We start from the raw sequence: 24,719 nt of genomic DNA, 5'->3' as shown, positions 1-24,719 counted from the left end.
GAGTGCTTAGTGTATATTTAGTTGATGTTTTTCTTAGTTCATATCTTAGATGTTTTCATTGTTTTTCTTTTACATTTTATTCTTGGATGTAACTGGGACCCTGTTTACTTAATTTCGTTCCACCACATGTACCACATGAGGTGAGAACGACAATAAAGAAACTCTGACTCTAAATTATCTTGAGCGGATCAGAAGTCCTGGACGGGACAAGAGAAAGTTTACAGATATTTATACGTACGTATGAACAGAGTCCGTACCTGTCATTTAATGAAACATCTAAGAAAATGTCTTCTTGTTTTTAGTATTTTACCTTGTTTTATATGGCACCTTGATTTGATGACTTTTATAACATTACTTTGTATTTTAATAGATGTTTATTGTCTGTAATTTATATGCTCATCTAAAACAGGTCTCTTTTGAAAATGTGTCCTTGTGACTCAGTGAGACTAACATGTATAAATAAAGGTTGAATTAATTAAAATAAAATGGAGTGGAGTTGTTTTTGTGTACAAGTTACAACTAAACTCACACAAAATGCCCCTAATTTCACCATTCAACTCAGTTCTTTCAAACATGATCCAGGGGAGCTTGTTTGCTCATTTTATTTGTTGACCAAATGTCTAAAATGTTTATGTTAATTACAAAAAAATATAAATAATTGAAAATATCTGTTCGGTGTTTAGGTAGAATCCAGCGTTCTTCAGTTCTTACTTTAGAACTTGGGCGACTGTGTTTGGTCCGTACCACTGTCCAATGGGCTTTCCCTCTCCGACTCCCATTTGAGCTGCAGCATTAAGGAAGAAAAACTCCTGAGTGGTTCCAGTCGCTCCACTGGACGGGTCTGACGCTCACTACTCACCAATCTGATGGATGGAATAGTAGCTGTCTTTTTTGTCAATGAAGGCATTGAGAATACTGATGTACTCTTCTCTTTGTTTCTGACCTTTGGCCCATCTCCAGTCTGAAAACACAAAGCCAGTCTGACTGAAACAAGTTCTGCCTGGTACAAACGAATCCACTGAAGATTATCTACACACACACACACACACACACACACACACACACACACACACACACACACACACACCTCATGTGATCAAATCTAGAGTCTATTTTACACAAAGCAACGATTAAAGTCTTGAATGTTAAAGATGTCTTACCTCTACCCAGGTGTCTACACACCAAGGCCTCTCCCAGGATCATCTGGCCGCACCGTAACATGCATCCCCATCCTGTGTCTGACGTAGGCCCGGTGCCCCCTGGAACACATTTAGGGGTTTCCTGTGACTAAAAGAAAAAAACCCTCAAGACTTCGACTTGCAAACACAGATGAGTGGTTAGCTCACCGATCGGCGGGAAGTTTTTTCTGTACGTGAACCACAGTCGTGAAGTGACATCTGATAGAATCTCGTCTTTCTCTGCGTTGAGCAGAAATCAACATCAACTTTACTGGATGCAGTTTTTACTAAACTGATTTTAATCCACTACAATATGTACATTTTAAAAGCCCACCTGTAAGTGCATTATATTCTTTCCCTAAGATCCACACAGGCTCCGAGGTCTCAGGAAAATCTTCAAACTCTCCAAATCGAAGTGTGTCGTACGTCAATGTGGCTGCAAAACAAGAGCATAGAGAAGTGAGAAGAAGCAGGACATGATTATTGTTGTTGTTGTTGTTGTGCTTAGTAATGGACTAATTTCTGAGGCTGAAATAGCTGAAGCTATTTGTCAGAGATAAGATGGAGTTTCCATTAGCTGCTGGAAACAAACCCAGTCACTTCCAGAGCGAGTGTTTCTATTCTGTAATCTTTAAAATCACACATTTCTATCTGGTTGTAGTTTACAAGCAAGCTGTCCAAATGCATAAATATTGTATCAAACGTTATAAAAGAAAAATACTGTAATGCTTTTCAAAAATATTTAACTTAAATAATATAATTAGATTTAAAAGTCTTGCTGTTGTCAAAACACTTATTGTTCTTTAAGGTGACAAAGGTTAAAGTGAGATGATATTTTTGTCCCTGTCTCTCTCTCTCTCTGTGTGTGTGTGTGGTGTTAGCATAATAACCCAATGAACCACAGGGCAATTTTTAATAAAACTTCATTACCATTAGATCATTCATCTACAACCGATTAGCTTTAGGAGTCAGTTCAATATGGCTACTCACCCTAACCATAGGAAACAACAAGAAAACAGCCCGTTTTACAGATATTAACCATATTTTGATGTGATAGTAGCAACACATACTCTGAGTCTGAGCACTACTGTGATGCAGAATATTAGATTAAAACTTTGGCATGAACCGTTGTCCCTGTCTGTCTGTTAGCAAAATATCACATGAACCACTTGATGAATTTTAGGGAAACTTAGAATTATTGGATGAAAACCTACAACAAATTACATTGTGGAGACACCTTAATTTAAGACGGCCACCACAGCTAATCTGCACTTATCAACACAAAAACAAATAAAACTCGCCATCCATCCATCCATCTTCTTCTTCCTTTTCGGGTTGCGGGGGTCACTGGTGCCCATATCCAGCAGTCACTGTGAGAGAGGCAAGGACGTACACCCTGGACAGGTCTCCAGTCAATCACAGGGACACATGGAGACAAACAACCATTCACTCTCTCACTCACACCTAGAGACAATTCAGAGTTACCAATCAGACTAACACGCATGTTTTTGGTCTGTGGGAGGAAACTGGAGTACCCGGAGAAAACTCACACATGCACAGAGAGAGCATGGAAACTGGGTGGAGTTTGCATGTTCTCTCCACCCAGAAAGGTCCTTGGACCAGGATTGGAACCGGTGACCTTCTCGCTGAGAGGCAGCAGCTCTACCATCTGCGCCACCGTGCTGCCTCTCATCAAACATATTGAGGTAAAACTTCATGCGGTGGTAGCTGAGTCATTCTCAACACATACTCTGAGCTAAGAGCACCTGAAATCCCATACCGCCATTTTACAAGGTTTAACCAAAACATTTCTCTTTGCCATGGAAGGCAGCGGGTGATATGCATCTTGTCAAGGAACTCTAGGCCTTTAATTTATTGCTGTATTTCAGTAATGTCAGAAAACTTGATTTATAAACTCCACTGTGAATCAGAAGCATTCATAACAATGCTGTAGATGTATTATTAAAGCTTTTTATTGTCAACAAGATCACTATAAAGATGTTTACTCTCAGTTTAGGCTGGAGGTCCAAACACTCATTTCTGATGTCCAGATTATTTCAGAAGTCACATTATGAGACACATCTGCTGCAGCTGAGTGGTTAGAGCCGTCGTCCTCCAACGCAAGAGTTGGGGGTTCGAATCCACCAGCAGTCACATGCTGAAGTGTCCCTGGGCAAGACACTGAACCCCTCAGAGCCTCTGATGTGTGTCCCATCAGTGTATGAATGGTTAAACGAGGAACAGATTGTAAAGAGCTTTGAGGATCTTCATTAGTTAGAAAGGTGCTATATAAGTACAGTCCATGTACCATCTCTAATCAGAAGTTCAGTGTGTGTATACAAATACACACCAGCTGGGGAAAACAAAGGACTTTACCATGGTGCCTGAACGTTTGTACACCCATTATAATACACCTGATCATCATCCCATTGATTGAAAACACCTGACTCTAATTTCACCTTCAAATTAACTGATAATCCTAGAGGTTCACATACTCACAATTGTGTAGTATTGGATCATTTTCTTCAGTAAATAAATGGCCATGTAAGTATAATGTTTTGTCTCATTTGTTTAACTGGGTTCTCTTCATCTACGTTAGGCCTTGTGTAAAAATCTGATGTTTTCTGTCATATTTATGCAGAAATATAGACAATTAAAGGCTTGAGAAACCTTGAAGCACCGCATTAAGTCCTGAACATTGCTCCTACAGAAACAGTCCTCCCTGTCTGCTCAGAGACATTAAGTCCTGAACATTGCTCCTACAGAAACAGTCCTCCCTGTCTGTTCAGAGACATTAAGTCCTGAGCATTGCTCCTACAGAAACAGTCCTCCCTGTCTGTTCAGAGACATTAAGTCCTGAACATTGCTCCTACAGAAACAGTCCTCCCTGTCTGTTCAGAGACATTAAGTCCTGAACATTGCTCCTACAGAAACAGCCTGAACATTGCTCCTACAGAAACAGTCCTCCCTGTCTGTTCAGAGACATTAAGTCCTGAACATTGCTCCTACAGAAACAGTCCTCCCTGTCTGTTCAGAGACATTAAGTCCTGAACATTGCTCCTACAGAAACGGTCCTCCCTGTCTGTTCAGAGACATTAAGTCCTGAACATTGCTCCTACAGAAACAGTCCTTCCTGTCTGTTCAGAGACATTAAGTCCTGAACATTTCTCCTACAGAAACAGTCCTTCCTGTCTGTTCAGAGACATTAAGTCCTGAACATTGCTCCTACAGAAACAGTCCTTCCTGTCTGTTCAGAGACAACACCGAGGCTCGTCCAGAAAGTTTTAAATCTTCAGTCGCCCGGACATCAGCGGTGATTTGTACATTTAAACTCTGCTTTTTGTTACTATAATGAGGAGAAACTGGAAGCAAAATATGCTCCTCTTTACCTCGGTTGCTGGAAATATGAGGAACAAACATTATTAAATGCTAGTGAGATGCTCGCCTTAAGGCGGAACACGAAGTTAAAAGGGAGTCTAAGTTAAAACTTAGAGCAACTTCTTGAGGAAACCCATTTTGAACACATGGTATCCGTCTTGTTGACATTGAGACAGTAACCTGCGTTATATGGTGACACAGGACGCTGTCAGCGCGGAGCTTTCAGACATTTAGCAATCTTAGTTAGCTTTACTCATCACTTTAGCTAGCTAACGTCACCGAGGCTCCTAGCGGCAAGCTTAGCCGCTGCTGTCGAGGCAGAGTGTGGGGAATCAGTATTATTTATTAAATGTTGATGGTAAACATTGTTGTAGTTAGACTGGGCTGTCAGAACAGAGAAAGAAACGTAAACGTACTATAAAATATTGCTTACCTGCATCCATCCCGACGATTTTCACCCTATTTGTTGTTCTCTGCACCCTAATGAGCTGGACCAATGAAAAGAGAGTATCGTGTAAAAGGGCGGGACGTTTTCTCAACATCCAATAATATCTGAGATATAGATCTTATTTTGCCCAGAGCCCAATCCTGATTGGCTAGCGTGTGAGGAAAATAGATTCATGGTCCAACATTTTTCAGTCAGGTCATCTGGACAGTTTCTTTTTTTGTGCTGAAACGTTTCACCTTCGATCCAGAAGGCTTCATCAGTCAAGGAAACACACAACAAAACTGATTCTTCCCCCAAAAGCTTACTCCAAAGTAGAACAAACCAGTTCTGCTTGTGATAAGATGGTCTCTTTGGTACGCCCCCTCCTCCATTGCCGGCCCTCTTCTTTGTTGACAGTCGTGTCAAACTGGTTGAAAACAACAAAGTCCATGCTCAATAATCCAGGTATACAATCCAACATTTTTCAGTCAGGTCATCTGGACAGTTTTATTTTTTATTTTTTTGTGCTGAAAAGATTCATGATGCGTTCATGAAAGTTGGATAAAGTTTACGATAAAATTAATACAGTAAATAGAAATTAAATAGAAATTAAAGTTCTTGTTATTGCCGTTGCTATGAACAAAGACCAATAATTCATCATTAAAAATACAGTATTTTTAACATAGTTCAACTAGATGCAAATGTCAAAATATTTTGTGATGACCACAAAAAAGGTCACATTGTGCATTTTTGTGTTACAGTGGCTAAAGAGTTGAATTTCTATTTTTATCTCTCTCATTTCTGTGTACAGTATTCTGTTTGAAACTTCAAATCTTTTACTATAAAGTTAAAAAAACTGTCATCTCATTAAAGCAGTTCTTGATAACCTGAAAAAAGTTGAATTTGTGTTATTTGCCTTTAAAATTTTGAAATTAAAATACAAGAATAGTATAAAATATAGATTTGCTTTCTGTAAACAAACATAACAGTAGTACTTTAACAAGGTTGAGTCAGGTCCTCTGAATGGATTCTTCTACCACCTGGATTATTGAGCATGCATCAGAACATAATAGCAGTAAGTTCTTGTATAAATATATTATTTTATCACGCACTCAACTGATTAAATGAGACAATGAACTTGACACAAATGCTAATAAACAATTACAGCAGCTAACACCACTTTTCTGCGCATGACACACTTGCTGTGGTTTCAGCTCAAGACAGATGAGTCATTTGGCTTATAGAGACAGAAATTGGATGTAACTAAACATTTATTTAACAATCAAGAACTGATGAGCTTTGACATTAAGTGTTTTTGAGGCACAGCAGAGAGGGATGTTCCAGAAGAGGGAGGCAGAGGCTAGAAGTCCTAAGTCTTCAACTACCAGGTGATGTTAAATAGTCATGAATGCTTCTGTCATCTATTAGCCTTTGCAGATTGAAACTCCAAATATTCACAAGTAACTGTGGAAAACAAAATCTACAGTGAAATTTTTTTTTTTAAAGATTTCATACTGAAAGTGACTCGGGCACATTACCAAATATTAGGAGTCGTATGGCTTATAATAAACTAACCACTAGGGAACACAATCCAGTGTTTCTGTTGTGCTGGTCCCAACCCCGGGTAAATGGTGAGGGCTGTGTCAGGAAGGACATCTGATGTTAAACACTTTTACCAAAACTAATGTGAGTTCATCAAACCATGACAAGACCGGTCGAGGCATGTGTCAAGAGGCAGAGGGAGAAGAGGAAAGTGAAGAATGTAGGACTGAGGATTACAACTCTAAATGTGGGGACAATGACAGGCAAAGGTTGAGAGCTGGCTGACATGATGCAGAGAAGGAAGGTAGATGTTTTATGAGCCCGAGAGACCAAGTGGAAGGGCAACAAGGCTCACAGCATTGGAGCAGGGTTCAAAGAGTTTTACCATGGTGTGGATAGAAAGAGAAATGGAGTAGGGGTGGTCCTGAAGGAGTTGTTGGCAAATAATGTAGTAGAGGTGAAAAGAGTGTCAGATAGGGTGATGTGTCTGAAGTTAGAAGTAGAAGGTCTGATGCTAAACGTTGCTGGTGGTTATGCTCCACAGATTGGATGTGATGTGGAGGATCTGGATGAAGTGATGAGTATTCCCAGGGAGGAGAGTGCTGATTGGAGCAGACCTGAATGGACATGGTGGTGAAGGAGACAGATGAGACAGACAGTGGACGTGGTCTCCAGCTACAAGTACTTGGGTGTGCACCTAAATAACAACCTCAGCTGGAGCAACACCACCAGCCTGATCAAGAAAGCTCATCAGAGACTCTACTTCCTCAGGCGGCCGAGACGAGCTGGTCTGTGAAGCTCAGTCCTCACCTCCTCCTACAGATGTGCAGTGCACCACATGTGATGCGAGTGATCAAACCTACTTGAACTTGAACAATGTGGCACTAATTTCTGGGATAAGTCTATGAAGCAGAACAACTCATGGAGATGTGAATAAAAAAAAACACGTTCAGACCATTTGAAAGACCATTTTTAATGATAAAATCTGTTCTTGTAAATAACTGATCAACTTTAAATATTTTGTAGGCTGCTTAGTGCGACAAGCAATATGAAAGTGAAATTATTCATGGAATAAATTCTACTCACAAACCGTGACTGTATCAAAGTGCAACAAAAACACACGACTAACATTTTGACATAACACAGTCACCCGGTGAGAACAGTGAAGAAGGATCTGATGCTTTAGAAACTCTACACGATGCTTGTACTGACGAGGACCAGTCGGGCTTTTATATTCTTTTCCTCTTGACTTGGTAAAACTGAAATACCCCAAATTTATCACACAATTACAGAGAACGTGCAACTCCATGCACCATAAGGAGCTTAAAAAGGGTTGACCGGTGACCATGTTTGATCGATGTTTGATAAATTGTGATTTTGGGGAGGATTTGCGAACCACTGCATTCTGGTTTTATTTACATTTTCACAACACCCCAACATTTTCAGTACAACAGTCCTGATGGGTTGTCACCAGGAGGACTGCAAGTCACCAAAACAGGTAACACTCTTGGCAATTCAGCAGTTAAAAATAAAAATAAAAATAAAACAGGATAATAGTGTCTTTTTATATCAAAATTGTGGCCAAGTATAAGCATCAACAATAAATAGGTAGAAGATTGTGCAGCGCAGAGTTTAATGTTTGAGAAATGTGTGTGTTCAGTGTTCAAGGCTCAGTGCAGACGAGTGTAAACATGTTTCCCACGCAGTGGATGCCATCATGCTGGTGGTACGTGTCAGTGCTGGGGCGTCCTCTCACATTCCAGCGCGTGACTCCATCTTTCACTTCTCCCTGAGGAGGTACAACACCACAGCCTTCAGGTAGAGTCCGAGGGCGCAGACGGCAGACACCACCCTGTGGGAGTGGAAGCTGGGGTCAGTGTTCACCACGCATTTCGTCAGATCCGCCTGTGAGGGAGAAACACAGAATGAGCTCAGCTTCTGGAACAAAACAATGACGTGTTTGGAGGTGACGCACACAAAGGTGCAGGTGGAGATGGAGGACAAAGACAGGAGAAAAGTGAAACCTCCGTCCCTGCAGTTAAGAGCTCAGATAGCGCAGTCATGCTGTTGTGGGTGGTTTTTTTTTCATGTGCGAGTCACACTGGCGTCAGAAGCATTTGTAATGTGGGAGGGGGGAACATTGGTGGGGGGTCTTCCTCCATAAAATTTTAATAAAGCAGATGCAATTTCTTGCATTCAAATGCATTTTAACATGTTGTTAAACATCTATGTTTACGTACATAAGTAAACACTTGATTCAATAACTATTTTAGAGAACAACAAGAAGTAGCCTGACCAACAGCTCTCCTTGTGTGAATAGAGGACGCTCTGCTTCTCTCATGTATCCTAACCCCCCCCACCCCACCCCACTCCGGTCAACAACTGCTAGCACTAATGTAGCGCTAAGCTAGAGCACAACACAGAGGTGTCACCCCCTCCTCCCCCTGTGAGCATCCTGCCAAGCCAAGAGACCTCGGAGAAACTCTGCGTGTGGAGAGTTGTAACCAGGAAAACCTGGAGTGGACTTTTAGTGGTTTGAGTATTCCATTAACGAAGAAATAAAAACAGTGCTGGATGAACTAATGTTTCATGGTAAAAGTGTGTGTGTGTGTGTGTGTGTGTGTGGGGGGGGGGGGTCCAAACAAATATTTTTTTATTTGCGAGGGGGACACGTCCCCTTCAAATATAACTGATGCAACACTTATGATGAGTCATCACGAAGCTGATTTGATACAACCTGCTGTGTTCCTTAGATATGCACCTCCTTAGATGTTTTATGCTTTTTTTCAGTCATAAATCAATCAGGGTCTGTATAAATTTACGTTCTTTACATATATGACTTTAAAGTCAAAGGGAAATAAGTTTTCCACAAAGTAATACCAATTAAATAAAAATATGTAATGTAAAACAAGTGACAGCACAAATATTCATCTGCTTTAAGTTGAGTGTCCTGATTCAACTCAGAGAAAAGTCCACAGAACGATTTCAAGGTCCTGAACATCCTCAGTTCTGTTAAATCCATCAAGAAATGGAGTGAATATGGGACGTGTGTAAATGCTGAATGAGGAAAGTCACTTTAAAGGGGGTGAATATTTATGCTCCACTTATTTTACAGTACATGACCTATTTTTATTTATTTGCCATTATAATTGATGCCACTTGGACAATGAAGGTTTTGTTTTTAATAAAAGCTGATTCTTATTGACCATGACTGATTTATGACAGCAATAAACCAAAAAACATCCAAGGGTGTGATTACTTTTTTTTTTATAAACACTAACTTTTCCCAACAGAATGGTGGACTGAAATTATTGTTTATAATTTAATTTGATTCAAGATATTTTCCTTCTACATAATGCCATGAGATAGTAGTTGTTGTGATCTAGCACTTTATTAAACAAAAACCTGAATATACATTTCTTTGCAGGAATCCTTCCATCCTGATGGAAAAGGGTTCTTCCAGAATAATTACAAAAAATCCACAGGAACAAAGAATTCACTGATTAATGAGCACAAAAAGGATTCTGATCATAATTTTCCAGTTACCAGATCTTTGCCCAATTTAAAATTATATTCTGTCAATTTTACATGGTTATCCATTTCACAGTACATGGTGATTTACATAGAAATGTATGTTTTTTTTTCCCAAAGAGGCAGCCTGGAAGTCCATAATATTTCTGTCATAACGCAAAATTAACATCAATGTAAAATTTGACAGTAAATAATTGGGTTTGCATAAACTGCTATAAATAATTTGTTTTAAGATGGCAGCAAACCACTTTGGAAATGGCCTTGCTTGGATCATTTTAATGATATAATTAATTATCATATAATAATTATAATTAAAGACCCACTTCCAAAGCAGATCGCTGCCAAATAAAAACAATTCCAATCTTCAACATGTCATGTCCCGTCATGAAAAGGCCACATTTTATTCTTGACATTACTGTCAGCTTCACAAAGCATAAATGTTTTGGCAGTAACATGAAATGGCTGCACTGAAGGAGCGTCACCTGCTGCTGTGATTTGTGTTAGCAAAAACTCACAAGAGCTCTACTGAATGTAAACAAGCGTGAGTGTGAGCTGACGTGATGTTTAGGAGACTGTCGTTTTAAATCTGCAGCTATCCACTTTTAAATCAGCTACATCTGGAGCATCAGTCTGTTCGGCCTTAAACACTTTCTACAAACTGAGGGAGTTCAAATGATCCAGCGGGTAAGATATTATTTATCTATAAGGTTTCCACAAAACCCAACTTGAAAACACTAAATATCTCTTTAAAATCCATTTCAAACTAAACTCAAATGAGGGTGGGTTATTTTAGAACATTTTTATTTCCCTCTATTAGATCGTGAACTGTGTTTAAATCTAGTCTACAAACATGGTACTTTGAGCCTAAAAACTACAAAAACTGTTTCTTCCTCTTCATTTATATAACAAGACGAAGTGGAAAACCACAGAGAACACAGTTCAGTGTCAGCGCTGACTTTAAACTCTTTATTTACAGTTTCTTTCATTCTTTCCACCAAGTGCTCCTGAGTTACATCAAGCTGAAGTTACCTGACCATGAAGAAGTGTGTGGGTTGTTTGGGGGGAGTGAAAACCTCTGAGGTCAGTTACACAACGCAGGGCTGCTCATTTCTCTCACTCCACTTCTCCTCAAAACTGTGCAGCCGTACTTTGTTAACAGTCCACTTTCAGGTGGCTGTCTGCCCGGTGCCAAACAAACTTTTCCTAACTCAGATCTGTTGCTCTTGAGGATCTTATTAGTTTTGTTTAATTTGAGGTTGAGAGGTTACGCTCACACTTTCTTCAAATTACAGAGCAGCAATAGCAAGCTTGAAAGTGTTAGCAGCAATTAAATAAATATTATTTATTATAGGGATGCACAATATTATCGGCATGGTTATCGGTATCCGCCAATTTTAACGATAAAGTTAAATATCGGACATCGGCCATTCCATCAAAATAACTCACCGATACAAAAGGCTTCTGCTTTAAGTGAATTTTTAATTTAAGAAACTGTCAAGTACATCTACTGAAGCACTACTACTTATGCGTTTTTCACTTGTTGCTTACAAACAGGTTGAGTTTAGATTTGTGAAAATATACACATTTGCACTGTTCGAGTGTTGTCATTGTGTTGGAGTAAATGTCATGAATAAATTTGACATTAAACATAATCCAAGTTGAAGTGTTACATCATTTTCAGCCCCTTTTTGGCATCTGCATGTGGACAAACTGACAGAGCATGCAGAATAATGTAGTATTTTAATTCCACAGCAGAGAAAGATATGTAGTCTCTGGAAGTAGGTCTAGGGAAAAAATATTGGTACTGGTATCGGGCAAATACATTTTAACATATCGGCATATCGAATATCAGCCATAAATCCAATATCGTGTATCCCTAGTTCATTACTTTTATTTGTCAAATTTAAGGAGCAGAGAGAGAATTTAGAAACAACAGAAACAGCTCAGCTTAGTGAAGGTTCAAAATGAATGAAAGTAGATTTCTTTGAAGAAATGCATCTCACTGCCCACTTTCAAGTTCATTAAGAGACAAGTGCAAAGTTACCATGTGTTCAGAATGACTCTCAGCTACTACCACACCAAGTCTTCAAGTTCAAGAATCTTTATTATCCCGAGGGGCAATTTGTTTCAGTCAGTAGACACAGAAAACATCCAGACTAGACAAGACATTGAAACGTGAAAACAACAGTACAGAAATTATCAGTGTTTGTTGAGAAGCCTGATCACTACAGGGATGAAGGAGTTTTCAGTCTGTTCCTCCAACATCTGGACAGCAGATATCTGAGTCCAGATGGAATCAACCTGAACGCACCATGGAGTGGATGATCAGGATCTGCCAGAATCAGCCTGGCCTTGTTCACTGACCTTACCTTGTGCAGATCAGTGAGGTTCTGCAGGTCAGTGAGGTTCTGCAGGTCAGTGAGGTTCTGCGGGTCAGTGAGGTTCTGTAGGTCAGTGAGGTTCTGCAGGTCAGTGAGGTTCTCTAGGTCAGTGAGGTTCTGCAGGTCAGTGAGGTTCTGCAGGTCAGTGATGTTCTGTAGGTCAGTGAGGTTCTGCAGGTCAGTGAGGTTCTGTAGGTCAGTGAGGTTCTGCAGGTCAGTGATGTTCTGCAGGTCAGTGAGGTTCTGCAGGTCAGTGATGTTCTGCGGGTCAGTGAGGTTCTGCAGGTCAGTGAGGTTCTGCAGGTCAGTGATGTTCTGCAGGTCAGTGAGGTTCTGTAGGTCAGTGAGGTTCTGCAGGTCAGTGATGTTCTGCAGGTCAGTGAGGTTCTGTAGGTCAGTGAGGTTCTGCAGGTCAGTGATGTTATGCAGGTCAGTGAGGTTCTGCAGGTCAGTGAGGTTCTGCAGGTCAACACCAGCAGTTTTGCTGCACGTCCTGACCAAGTTCTAAACATTTTCTAACATGGTTTCTAAAGCCACTTGGCTGTGGCAGCCATTTTTAGCTGTATTGTCTCCAAAAGTTAATATAAGCACATAATCAGGGTCACATTTTACTTACCCAGCCCCCCCTCTTTTTTAACCAGGAGGTCAGACTCTTGCGGACGAACTCCCCCATGCAGTCCACGATGGTGTGGACCATTGCTTGATGATCGCTGATCACACATTCCTGTGCCAGAGCCCCCGCTACTACGAACAAGGAAACCACCTTCCCCCACGTCACACCTGAGGGGACACAAAGATGTCCTGAAGTCTTACCGAGTCACACTGAGTCCTAGAAATGATTAAAGGGTGACAATTTAGTTAGGCACTTTAAAGGTTTTGCTCAAAAACTAAGAAGAGCTGAATTTAGCTCAGCAACAGTCATTTGGTGACGGATGGATGAATTCATTAAAAAGCCTCAGCGGCCACGCATCAGGCCTGCAGGCCCCTCTGTTCCACAAATAATAAAATAATAGAAAAATATATACATATATATTTATTTATTTTGTTTTTAACAGTGCTGATGTTGAGTGGAGCTTTCTGCTGCCGCATGACTTACAGCCAGCCACAAGTTCAGTGAGCTGTTCAAACAAACAACAGGAGGCCTGGCTCCTCGGACACATCCTCTGTGTCTGAGTCGTCACAACAACATCAGGTTTCTCTCCAAGAGCACAATCTGAAATCAGCTGGACTCTGTTCTTTGAATACAGCTTACTGTATTTGGAAGGTCAGAAAAAGCATGAATATATTAAACAGTTTTTACTCATAAAGCACTTGGGGCCTTCTTAAAATGAGCTACCATATTTTTTGCTGAATAAGTTGCACCTTTTTGCATAAATCTGCAGGTCCTGCGACTTATACAGCGAAGCGACTAATATATGTTTTTTTCCCATATTTATAATTCAATTTTTGGCCGAGATCTGATGATTTCATTCATTCCGACATGGAAAATATTGAACACTACCATTTTCAGCCACTGGAGGGCCCTTGCCAAATATGGCAAGGCAAGTGTCTCATTAATAGGTAAAAGTGGCTATTAATGACACACTTGGCTTGCCATACTAAGACACCTTCGTCTCGCTCTGGAACTCCTGGAGCAAACATCAAATCAGCTGCATTTCACCGCGCCGCCCAGGTGAAATGCAATTGATTTGACCATTGAAGTGCATTTATTAAGTAAAAGTTCAACTGAGCCACACCTTTACTGTAATGTCAAACAAATAAATAATTGTTTTAGGTTTTTATCTTGTTAACTTTCAAAGAAATGTGCAGTGTTCCTCCTTCCGATTCCCCCCGCGCGCTCCCAAAGCACCGAGGCAGTGAATACTTCTGAAATGCAGCTGATTTGATCATCAAAGTGCATTTATTAAGCAAAAGTTACACTAAGACACATCTTTACTATAATTTTGAACAAACAAATAATTGTTTTTAAGTATTAATCTTGTTCAATTCTTGTTAAAGTCCTTCAGTGAACGCTCTTGCGGCCACCATTTGGCACCCAAACACTTTTTGGCACAACACCGGCCCACATTTTCGGGTTGTCACTGGTGACGCGTAACAAACACGACGCAGCAGCGGTGACGCATAATAGATGAGATGTATATGGCAAAGCAACGTATTTATGTATTTTTCCACTTCATTAGACATATTTGGACTGATGCGACTTACAGGCCAGAGCGACGTGTACGGTGGAAAATAATGCTAGGCCTCAGTCAGAAAGGAGGTGGGGGTTGTTTGGTGAGGGTGGAGGTGCGAACAGATGTGGGATGGGAATGTTTTTTTAATGAGACTGCCCATCTTTGCAGGTGTCTCCAGCCTCGATCAGCAGTAATCTGTGGTCTTGCAGGATGCCACACCCTATAGAAGTGAAGAGGCTGATTCCAAAGCTGTGTCTGAAACAACTTGAAATCGTCAAATAAACTAATTTTTTTAAACCAGCTTGCGTTACTTTTCAAAGTTTGCCACAGAATGTAGATATTAATTATAAATATGTTTTGTTGGATGTGTAATGTGAAAAAATTGTGGGTGTTGGACTCTAACTGTCCAACATAAGATGATAAATCTTCTGGCTTGGGCTCTCTAGTAGCTGGTTTAAGATGGTAATTATTATGCATAGTTTTAACAATTCATTTAAACTCCTACAAGAAAACTACAAAAATTGTTTTGGAGATTAAAAAAACACCTCAAGTCAAATTTTGCTGCGTAGCGCCATATTTCGTAACTTTGTTTTGTGTTTCAAAATGTGAGCAGCAGCGTGTTGTGGTGAAAAGCCACTGTTGCCTCACAGCAACACAGTTCAGGTGCTGAACTCATCAACAAGCTGAAGGTCTGAGTCTGGTTGTCTACTGGGGGCCTTTCTGACTGTTTTACCTCCTGAAGAAACAAGAACCACCTGAGACTTGTTACAGCTCAACACCTGATGTGCAGACCTGACTGTACCTAGACACACAACTCGTTAGGGCTGTCAATTAAAATATCACAGTATATGTCAAAGTCAAAATAAGAGCCATCTTCAGTTTCCTACATTGGCACATCTTTTCACAGCAGTGCAGTCACACAGTCCCTCCCTGAACCATCATGGCTGACAATACCAGCACTGAGCTGCAAGCAGAAAACTACCAGAATATGGCGAGTACAACTGGAGAAGCACAGAAAAACTAGATCAAAAGGATTATGAGGTATTTTGTGTTTGTCTAAATTTAACGAGCGGTACGCCGATGGCTGAGGGGTTTGAATAGTGAATGTTTGGACTTTTCGAGATGAGTTTTTTGGGACTAATTGAACAGGGAATGTAAGTAAACCTTAATGTTTTTGGTGTAAGACATGATCAAGTGGTAGGAGTTACACTGTGGAGAAGAACAGAGCTAGGCCTGTTGCAATAAACAATAAATCAATTAATCGCATGATAAATGAAAATTATCAACCTCGTTTTCATTTATCGGCTTTATCGTTTCTTTGTCTCTCTCTTTCTACTGAAGACACTGGATGACAAAAGGCTAGACTCTGGTGATCTTCACTGACCCCTCCCTTTTTCGCTTTTCTTTAAAATCCATTTTAACGATCCAAAATCGCGTTTTTGGATCGTTAAAAGCAGCTAAATTACGAGCTAAGCTACGAGCTAAGCTAACAGGCTGACCTTGGGGTAAAACCTCCGTCTTGTCGAAGCTCCAAAATTCACAGTTGAAACCCATGCCTTTGTGTAAAAAGTTTTTCTCTGCAAAAATAAGCTGAGAACTTGTTTACTGATTGTTTATGAAAAGCTTTGTGTGAAAAATGCTATGTTAAAGAGCTCAAACCACACTGAGCATCTGCCATTTTGAGAACTGAAGAGAGACAGCCCATGTCACGTCAAGGGGCCTCCCTTCCATTTTTCTTAAAGAGACAGCTCACTCCCTCACTATCCATCCTTCGGTTCAGTCTTATACTGCCATCTGGTGGTTGAAAAAAGGTACTACACTCAAAACAAATTAAACATTTCTTCTTAAAATTGACAATTACTAATTATTGTCAAATTTCAAACAATATTATCGTTTATCGCAATAATTTCTGAGACAATTAATCGCCCAGCAAAATTTGTGATCGTGACAGGCCTACACTACACAGAGCCAGTTTTGTTGTTGTTCGTCTCGGGCAATGCAAAGTGATGGATTCTGGCGAGTAGAGGAAGCGATTGTACTCACTATCGGGTGTGACGGCGGAGCCAGGGGGTGGCCAATGGTGGCCTTGGTCACCAGAGATTAATTTTCACTCACCCCAAAGTCCACCTTAATAATTTGAGGAAACTATACTTTTAAGAATTTTAAAAACTAGAAAGCATAGTTCCTCAAATTATTGGAGTGATCAGTTTACATGTAAATATGGAGACGGCCATCTTGGATTTTTATGTAAGAACCCAATTTTCGATGGTGATCTCTCTTTAGCCTAGTGCCAGCTACACAATAAATCGAACTCAGTACCTCACTTATTTGTCAAATTATCAATTTAAGACTGAGTGGTAAGCTAATTGTCTCTAAATCCAGATTGTTTATGAACAACTGAGCAGCAAGCTGCATAGCATTTTTTTTTTTAATACTGGCCTGATCTCATGGGCAAGGCTTGCAACTCTTCTAGGTCTAACAAGTTTATTTGTTGCCCATCTCTGCTCGCGTTGGATTTACCACTCAACCCACGACTGCATTTTTTATTTAATCCACTGGAGTCTGACGAGACAATAAGCAGAGTCAAAACATTTTTTTCATAGCATGGTCAGACCTCACATTTGGGCTGTAGCCTTGGATGGTTTGTCATCAGAAGAGCTCCCATTCAGGTGTCCAAACAGCTCTAGCCCTTTAACACATCAGAAAGTAAGCAGAGAGGAGTCTGAGGATGATCTGAGACCTCTGCGAGGGCTCTGGGATGTTCAAAATTCGAGTGATGAATTTGAGCCTCTGCAGCTCATCGTCATCACAACCTTCTCGTGCTCAGGGCAGCCATATTGGGCCTTGAGAGGTTTCTCCCACTTGGCAATTTTACCCTCCGAGTACAAATGTACCACCATAAAATACAAACGTAAATCATAGCAAGTGTAGCTATAGAGCAATGGCTAACAGGACACATGGGTGACTCTACATCAACACTTGGCTCTGTGCCTGTTGGTTATGACGGAGTACACTCCAAGTTAACAAACGCCAGGAACAGAGACCGGACATGACAGTTGTGATGTTAGGCGAGCTGCGTCGAGGATGTTACAAAGAACTGCAGCAGTTTATCTCTGCAGAGCAGCATGACACTGCTGACCGATCTCATGAAGTATGACACGTCTGTGGTCACAATCTACAGCTTCTCAGGACTTCTCCTTCACAGTGACTTGTCTGGACAGCTGTCTCCAGTTTGTGTCTACATTTATTTTGCCATCGCGGAAGCTGCAGCCTGCATCAGCAGCTCAGCAACTCTCTTAGAAGAAAGAGAAACACATGCCATAGGGGCTTCTAACCATAAGAGGATGTTCATTTAATTAACATCCTTATTTTTCAGACCGAATGTTGCCGAGGATCAGAATAACTGGATTTTTTGAAGATTGACCCTTAATTGTCTTTGCAGCACATCTTCACGTCAACACCCCCCAAGGAAGAAGCCAGCTGGAACTCATCTCTGAACTTCTTGTGTGGGTCCAGAACAGTTTAAAACAATCACAAACTCTGGAAACATTTTGTGCTAATACAGTCAGGATGTTTTTCACCAAAGTTCCTTCTCTGTAAGGAGATAGAAGCATCTTTAATGGGCATTCCTGTGATCTGAGTGTGTAGGAAGTGTCTGCAAAATAAAGCAAGCATGTGAAACTTACAAATCTGATTTTGAAGTTAGATAAAGCCCACAACAAGAGAAGTACAATTAGTTCCTCGTTCTCTCAGTAACCTTATTTGCCTCAAACTCTGAAGTTCCCCTGACAGAACAATCTCCAAAGGGACTTCCTTAAAAAGTCAACCATGTTTTGTTATAAAGTCCAGGTTAGTGCCAGTGAACCCTCCTGGATCACAGTGGAACATTGTCACACCCTGATCAAATGTCAGGTTTTACTAATTATTATTTTATTTTACCCACAATCAATTATTCCAGACTTTCCACCATTACTGTGACACATATCCTCTACAATTCAACTGAAACAAGTGGTTTGCTGATGTCATCAATCACTGATGGATATGAAAAGTGATGGTTTGTCTGGACTGGAATTAATCTGTGAAAAAAGCAAGTATACCTTGTTTTGGTGCATCTTAATGTACATTTTCAGTTCAGTTCATTTATATAGTTCCAAGTTACAACAGAAGTCATCTCAGGGCACTAAACAGAAACATTTACATATACAAACCTGATTCCAAAAAAGTTGGGACACTAAACAAATTGTGAATAAAAACTGAATGCAATAATGTGGAGATGGCAAATGTCAATATTTTATTTGTAATATAACATAATGACAGATCAAAAGTTTAATCTGAGTAAATGTAACATTTTAAAAGAAAAATATGTTGATTCAAAATTTCACAGTGTCAACAAATCCCAAAAAAGTTGGGACAAGTAGCAATAAGTGGCTGGAAAAAGGAAATTGAGCATATAGCAAACAGCTGGAAGACCAGTTAACACTAATTAGGTCAGTTGACAAGGGTATAAAAAGAGCTTCTCAGAGTGTCAGTGTCTCTCAGAAGCCAAGATGGTAAGAGAATCACCAATTCCACCATTGTTGCGCAGAAAGATAGTGCAGCAATACCAGAATGGTGTTACCCAGCATAAAATAGCAAAGACTTTTAAGTTATCATCATCAACCGTGCATAACATCATCAAAAGATTCAGAGAATCTGGAACAATCGCTGTGCGTAAGGGTCAAGGCTGTAAAACTCTACTGGATGCTCGTGATCTCCGAGCCCTTAAACGTCACTGCACCTCAAACAGGAATGCCACTGTCAAGGAAATAATAGAATGGGCTCAGGAATACTTCCAGAAAGCATTGTCAGTGAACACAATCCACCGTGCCATCCGCCGTTGCCAGCTGAAACTCTACAGTGCAAAGAGGAAGCCATTTCTAAGCAAGCTCCACAAGCTCAGACGTTTGCACTGGGCCAGGGGTCATTTAAAATGGAGTGTGGCAAAATGGAAGACTGTTCTGTGGTCAGATGAGTCACGATTTGAAGTTCTTTATGGAACACTGGGATGCCATGTCATCCGGACCAGAGAGGACAAGGATAGCCCAAGTTGTTATCAACGCTTCGTTCAGAAGCCTGCATCACTGATGGTATGGGGTTGCATGAGCGCTTGTGGCATGGGCAGTGTGCATGTCTGGAAAGGCACCATTAATGCAGAGAACTATGTTCAGGTTCTAGAACAACATATGCTCCCATCTAGACGTCATCTCTTTCAGGGAAGACCCTGCATTTTTCAACACGATAATGCCAGACCACATTCTGCAGCAATCACAACATCATGGCTATGTAGGAGAAGGATCCGGGTACTGAAATGGCCAGCCTGCAATCCAGATCTTTCACCTATAGAGAACATTTGGCGCATCATAAAGAGGAAGGTGCGACAAAGAAGGCCCAAGACGATTGAACAGTTAGAGGCCTGTATTAGACATGAATGGGAGAGCATTCCTATTTCTAAACTTGAGAAACTGGTCTCCTCTGTCCCCAGACGTCTGTTGAGTGTTGTAAGAAGAAGGGGGGATGCCACAGAGTGGTAAAAATGGACTTGTCCCAACTTTTTTGGGATTTGTTGACGCCATTAAATTTGGAAACAGATTTTTCCCTTAAAATGATACATTCTCTCAGTTTAAACTTTTGATCTGTGATTTGTGTTCTATTCTGAATAAAATATTAGATGTTGGCACCTCCACATCATTGCATTCAGTTTTTATTCACAATTTGTTTAGTGTCCCAACTTTTTTGGAATCTGGTTTGTAAATAATAAGCTAACACTATTTATCTGATCTATGATTATTAGGTCTATTTTGTATAACAAAAGAGGATGGATAGATAGATGGACACACGCACGCACTCACGCACACACACAGTACAGACAGTTAGTAGTGGCCATCTTGGATTCTGATGTGGCAACCCAGTTTTCAATAGTGATCTTTGCAGTATTGTATAAAATTTAAAAAACAATAAGGGGTAATTTTAATTAAATTACTTTATTTAGTAAAGTATTCAGTCTTCAAGTATAAAAATGATCCTTCTGTTATTTAGATTGAAAATGGCTGCACAATCTACAGATCAATAAATTCACCACAAAAACTAAAGTGCAGGTGAAATTTCCCAAAATAACTAAATAAAATGAAGCTTAAGATCTGTTGAGCATAAATGTAACAAAATATGTTTCCTTTAAATGAGCTATAACTTCCAGAACTTGTAACAAGGTGATCAGCTGACCCTGAAGCTTGTGGAGTTTCAGCTTCCTCTGTTCCTGCAGGAATGACGCATTTATTTCTCTGATGCTCTGTCTTTCATCACCCGACTCTGTTCTTGGTCCATGGACTGTGGAACAAGAGACAGTTGAGCTGTGTGTGTTTGTACTGGCAGTTTAGAGCGGGGGAGACGCAGCCTGCACCGGCAGCCCAGAGCGGGGTGGGGGGAGAAAAAAGACGAGCTGCATTTGTACCGGCAGTTTAGTGCTGGATGGAGAGACAGCTGAGCAGCGCGTAGTTTGTTTTTAGTTTTTAGCTAGCTAGAATTGCACGCAACTAATTAGTGTTACACCAGTACCGACAGGTGGAGGGGGTTCCGCAATTCGGTTTGGTCGTTCAGCGCGCTCGGTTCTGTTAACGGAGCGAGGCGCCCTGACGTATTACGTCATGAAATTAGCATATTATGATATTATTTATTTGCCCGGGCAAGCTTTTTTTTACCGGTATTATCGTGAACAATATGATATGGCCCAGCCAGACCAAGAAGTGACTCAGGGTGCATTCACACTAGCCCTGTTTAGTCCGCTTTAATCGAACTCTAGCTCGTTTTCCTATAAAGTCCGGTTCGTTTAGGGAGGTGTGAACGCGCCATCGAACTCTGTCACGGAACAAAAAGGCGAACTCTGGCCCAGGCTAAAACCTAGGTCTCGGTCCGGTAGAAGCGAACTCCAGTGCGGTTCGAGTACAGTGTGTATGTAAACAGCCCGAGCCCCGCTCCGCAGGGTAAACAAACACGCATTGCTCTGACCTTATATGGAGCCGTCAGCTGCCTTGAGTGAAAAACAATATTCTCCATGGTCTTCTGTCTCGTCTTCTGCTCATGCTAAGTCCATTTTTGAAAAATGACAAAATATAACTCCTAAAACTGCTAAAACTTGATGCCACTTCATTTTTATTTTTATTTACAGAAGAAGAAGAAGTATCTTCAGAGGTTTTTGTGTCATTTCTTTCAGTAGTTCTTGGTGCAGCGCCCCCACAGGCGAGCGGGGGAATAGGTTGGTTCAACAGGTTGACTCGACTGCACAGTGCAGTGTGAATGCAAACGCACCAGCTCAAATGTAAACAAAAGCTCATGAATATTGGTCCCGAACCGAACTGAGTCTACCGGACTATCTAGTGTGAAAACGACCTTAAAGATGAAAATGTACCAGTGGGAGAGTCTGTGTGAAGTTAATGATGACCAGTTAACCAGTGAATGGAGCAGAAAAACTCTTACGTCCGTATGCTCTTTGTGGACTTCACATCCGCCTTCAACACCATGATCCCCCAAACCCTGATGGACAAACTATCCACACTAGGACTAAGCCCCTCCATCTGCAACTGGGTACTAGACTTTTTAACAAACAGACCACAGTTAGTGAGGATCCACAACCTCTCCTCCTCCACCATAACCCTCAGCACTGGCTCTCCTCAGGGATGTGTGTTGAGCCCCCTTCTGTTTACTCTGCTCACATATGATTGTGCAGCTACCCATCCAGGCTGTCACATTGTAAAGTTTGCAGATGATACAGCGGTGGTGGGATGCATCACAAACAATGATGAGTCCAGCTACAGGCAAGAGGTGGAACACCTGGAGAGCTGGTGCAGAGAGAATAACCTTCACATCAATGTGAAGAAGACAAAGGAGATGATTGTGGACTTCAGAAGGAACAAAAACACCTACACCCCCCTGAACATAAGAGGATCTGCGGTGGAAGTGGTCTCCAGCTACAAGTACTTGGGTGTACACATGAATGACAACCTCAGCTGGAGCAACAACACCACCAGCCTGATCAAGAAAGCTCATCAGAGACTCTACTTCCTCAGACGGCTGAGGCGAGCTGGTCTGGGAAGCTCAGTCCTCACCTCCTTCTACAGGTGTGCAGTGGAGAGCATCCTGTGCTCGAGCATCAATGTGTGGCATGGAGGCTGCACAGCTGCAGAAAGAAAAGCTTTGCAGAGAGTGGTGAAGGCTGCACAGAAATCTGTTGGAATCAGTCTCCCCACCATCACAGACATCTACACCTCCAGATGCAGGAAGAGGGCCACCTGCATCATGAAGGACCCCACCCACCCAGCACACACACTTTTTGCCCCACTCCCCTCAGGAAGGAGGTTAAGGAGCATTAAGTGTAGAACCACTAGACTGAGGAACAGCTTCTACCCTGAGGCTGTTAGACTCATGAATCTCTAACTAGAATAATCACTGTGTAAAACCATATCATGTTGCTGCTGATCTGTTTCATGTTGCTGCTGATCTGTTTCAATGTTGATGTGTTCATGCGTGCACATCTGCTCACAGACTCATGTTCATGTTTGTGCTGATGTTCAATGTTTTATGTTATGAGTGCTTAGTGTATATTTAGTTGATGTTTTTCTTAGTTCATATCTTAGATGTTATTACTGTTTTTCTTATACATTTTATTGTTGGATGTAACTGGGACCCTGTGTACATAATTTCGCTCCACCACATGTACCACATGAGGTGCGAATGACAATAAAGAAACTCTGACTCTGACTCTGAATACAGGATGCAGTGGTGGGTATGATAGTTGCAGCCAGTTATGAATCTTGGAGCACCATGATAGACAGCATCCAACATCTGCAAGGTGCAAGTAATCCAGCTCACAACGTGCAAAGGCTCATGGTATTTTCAACTCCCCTTCTTCGCTCTGTGACAAGGTACAAGAACTTTGTGATGTAATGAAACAAAACTAAAGTCACCAAAAGATCAGCACAGCCACAGTGAAGCATGGTGGTGGCAGAATCTTCCATGGGGTTGCATTTCTTCAGCTGGAACATGGGTTCTCTGAGGCAGCAAATGAGGAGAAATTTTATTTTTCTAAACAGCAATGACCCCAAGAATCATTTAAATCAAAAGAATGACATCACCAAAAGAAAATAAAGATTTAAGACTGTCCTATCCAAAGTTCAGACCTTGGTTTGAGGTGTGATCTGAAAGAGCTGTGAACAAGACGATATCTTGCCTCCCAGAATCAGAATCAGTCCAATAGATTCGGAGTACTTCATCAAGACAAAGTTTACAAATGTTACCAGGTCTACAGACGGCTGCTGATGGCCTCCTGACTAAACTTCCTGAAGGCTGTCATTAAACAAGAAGGACCTTCAACAAAGTATAAGTTTCAGGGTTTTAATGCTTTTGCAACCAGCTTATTGCATCCTTTTATATATTTCCCTGCAGGAGGTCTATACAGAATAAATGTCCCTGTGAAGGAAGAAAAAGTTTTGCAATGATTTACCAAGGTTTAATTATTTTTACACCATAAAAACTGGTATTTTACTAGAGCTGTGTCTTGGAAACAGGAAGCGGTGCTGTACCTGTGGAGAAGATGTCAGCGGCAACAGCCAGGAAGGCGTCGGACAACACGCTCTCTGACGCGATGGTGATGTTGAGCTGTCGAGCTACGTTACGGTACACGGTGGGTCGAAGGCACTCCAACTCATCGCCTGGTCGAAACAGAACAAACTGAACTTAAGTCGTGTTCTCAGTTCTCCTCATGCAGACAAGGAAACACTAAAATATATCAACTTTCAAGAAGAAAACAAACAAAGTGAAGTAAACGCAATATCTTCAGGAGTTTCTTCCAACCACACCAGGCATGTTTGACATGTTTCGAACACGTGGTGCAGAGCTGACGGGACGACCAACATGTTCAGGTTGGGTGTGTTTTGCAAGGAAAATATGTTGAAGACAATTACCGTTTGTGGTTTGACCAGAACCAGGTCTCCTTCTAACCCCTGCATTCAGCTTAAACTGCAGACATGACCGGTTTCCAGCTCCACACAGACAGAGGAAAGACTGCAGACATGACTGG

At 41.1% G+C, this 24,719-nt stretch overlaps 2 protein-coding genes across 2 annotated transcripts in view; both read right to left on the bottom strand.

Annotated features, from left to right (window-relative positions):
• Positions 1-711: 711 nt before the first annotated feature.
• Positions 712-5,045, bottom strand: atg4b (autophagy related 4B, cysteine peptidase; the record flags this gene model as incomplete). The annotated part of the gene is given in 6 exon segments (XM_037698298.1): positions 712-784; positions 860-961; positions 1,161-1,259; positions 1,347-1,418; positions 1,513-1,614; positions 4,990-5,045. Coding segments are annotated over 6 exon segments (458 nt in total), but the record flags the coding sequence as incomplete, so codon positions are not given.
• A 2,509-nt stretch (positions 5,046-7,554) lies between these two features.
• Positions 7,555-24,719, bottom strand: part of boka (BCL2 family apoptosis regulator BOK a) — a 22,662-nt gene continuing 5,497 nt past the window's right edge. Inside the window, exons 2-4 of the mRNA XM_037675005.1 lie at positions 24,223-24,351; positions 13,054-13,217; positions 7,555-8,430 (exon numbers count right to left, since the gene is read on the bottom strand). Coding sequence (XP_037530933.1) covers positions 8,305-8,430; positions 13,054-13,217; positions 24,223-24,351 — 419 coding nt within the window. The 3' untranslated portion in view covers positions 7,555-8,304. The remainder of the gene's footprint in view (positions 8,431-13,053; positions 13,218-24,222; positions 24,352-24,719) is intronic.

The sequence above is a fragment of the Nematolebias whitei genome, chromosome 3, assembly GCF_014905685.2.
Source record: "Nematolebias whitei isolate Nwh7 chromosome 3, NemWhi1, whole genome shotgun sequence".
In the NCBI taxonomy this organism is placed as follows: domain Eukaryota; kingdom Metazoa; phylum Chordata; class Actinopteri; order Cyprinodontiformes; family Rivulidae; genus Nematolebias; species Nematolebias whitei.
The sequence above is the reverse complement of the archived record's forward strand: the minus strand, read 5'-3'. Positions and strand labels throughout refer to the sequence as shown.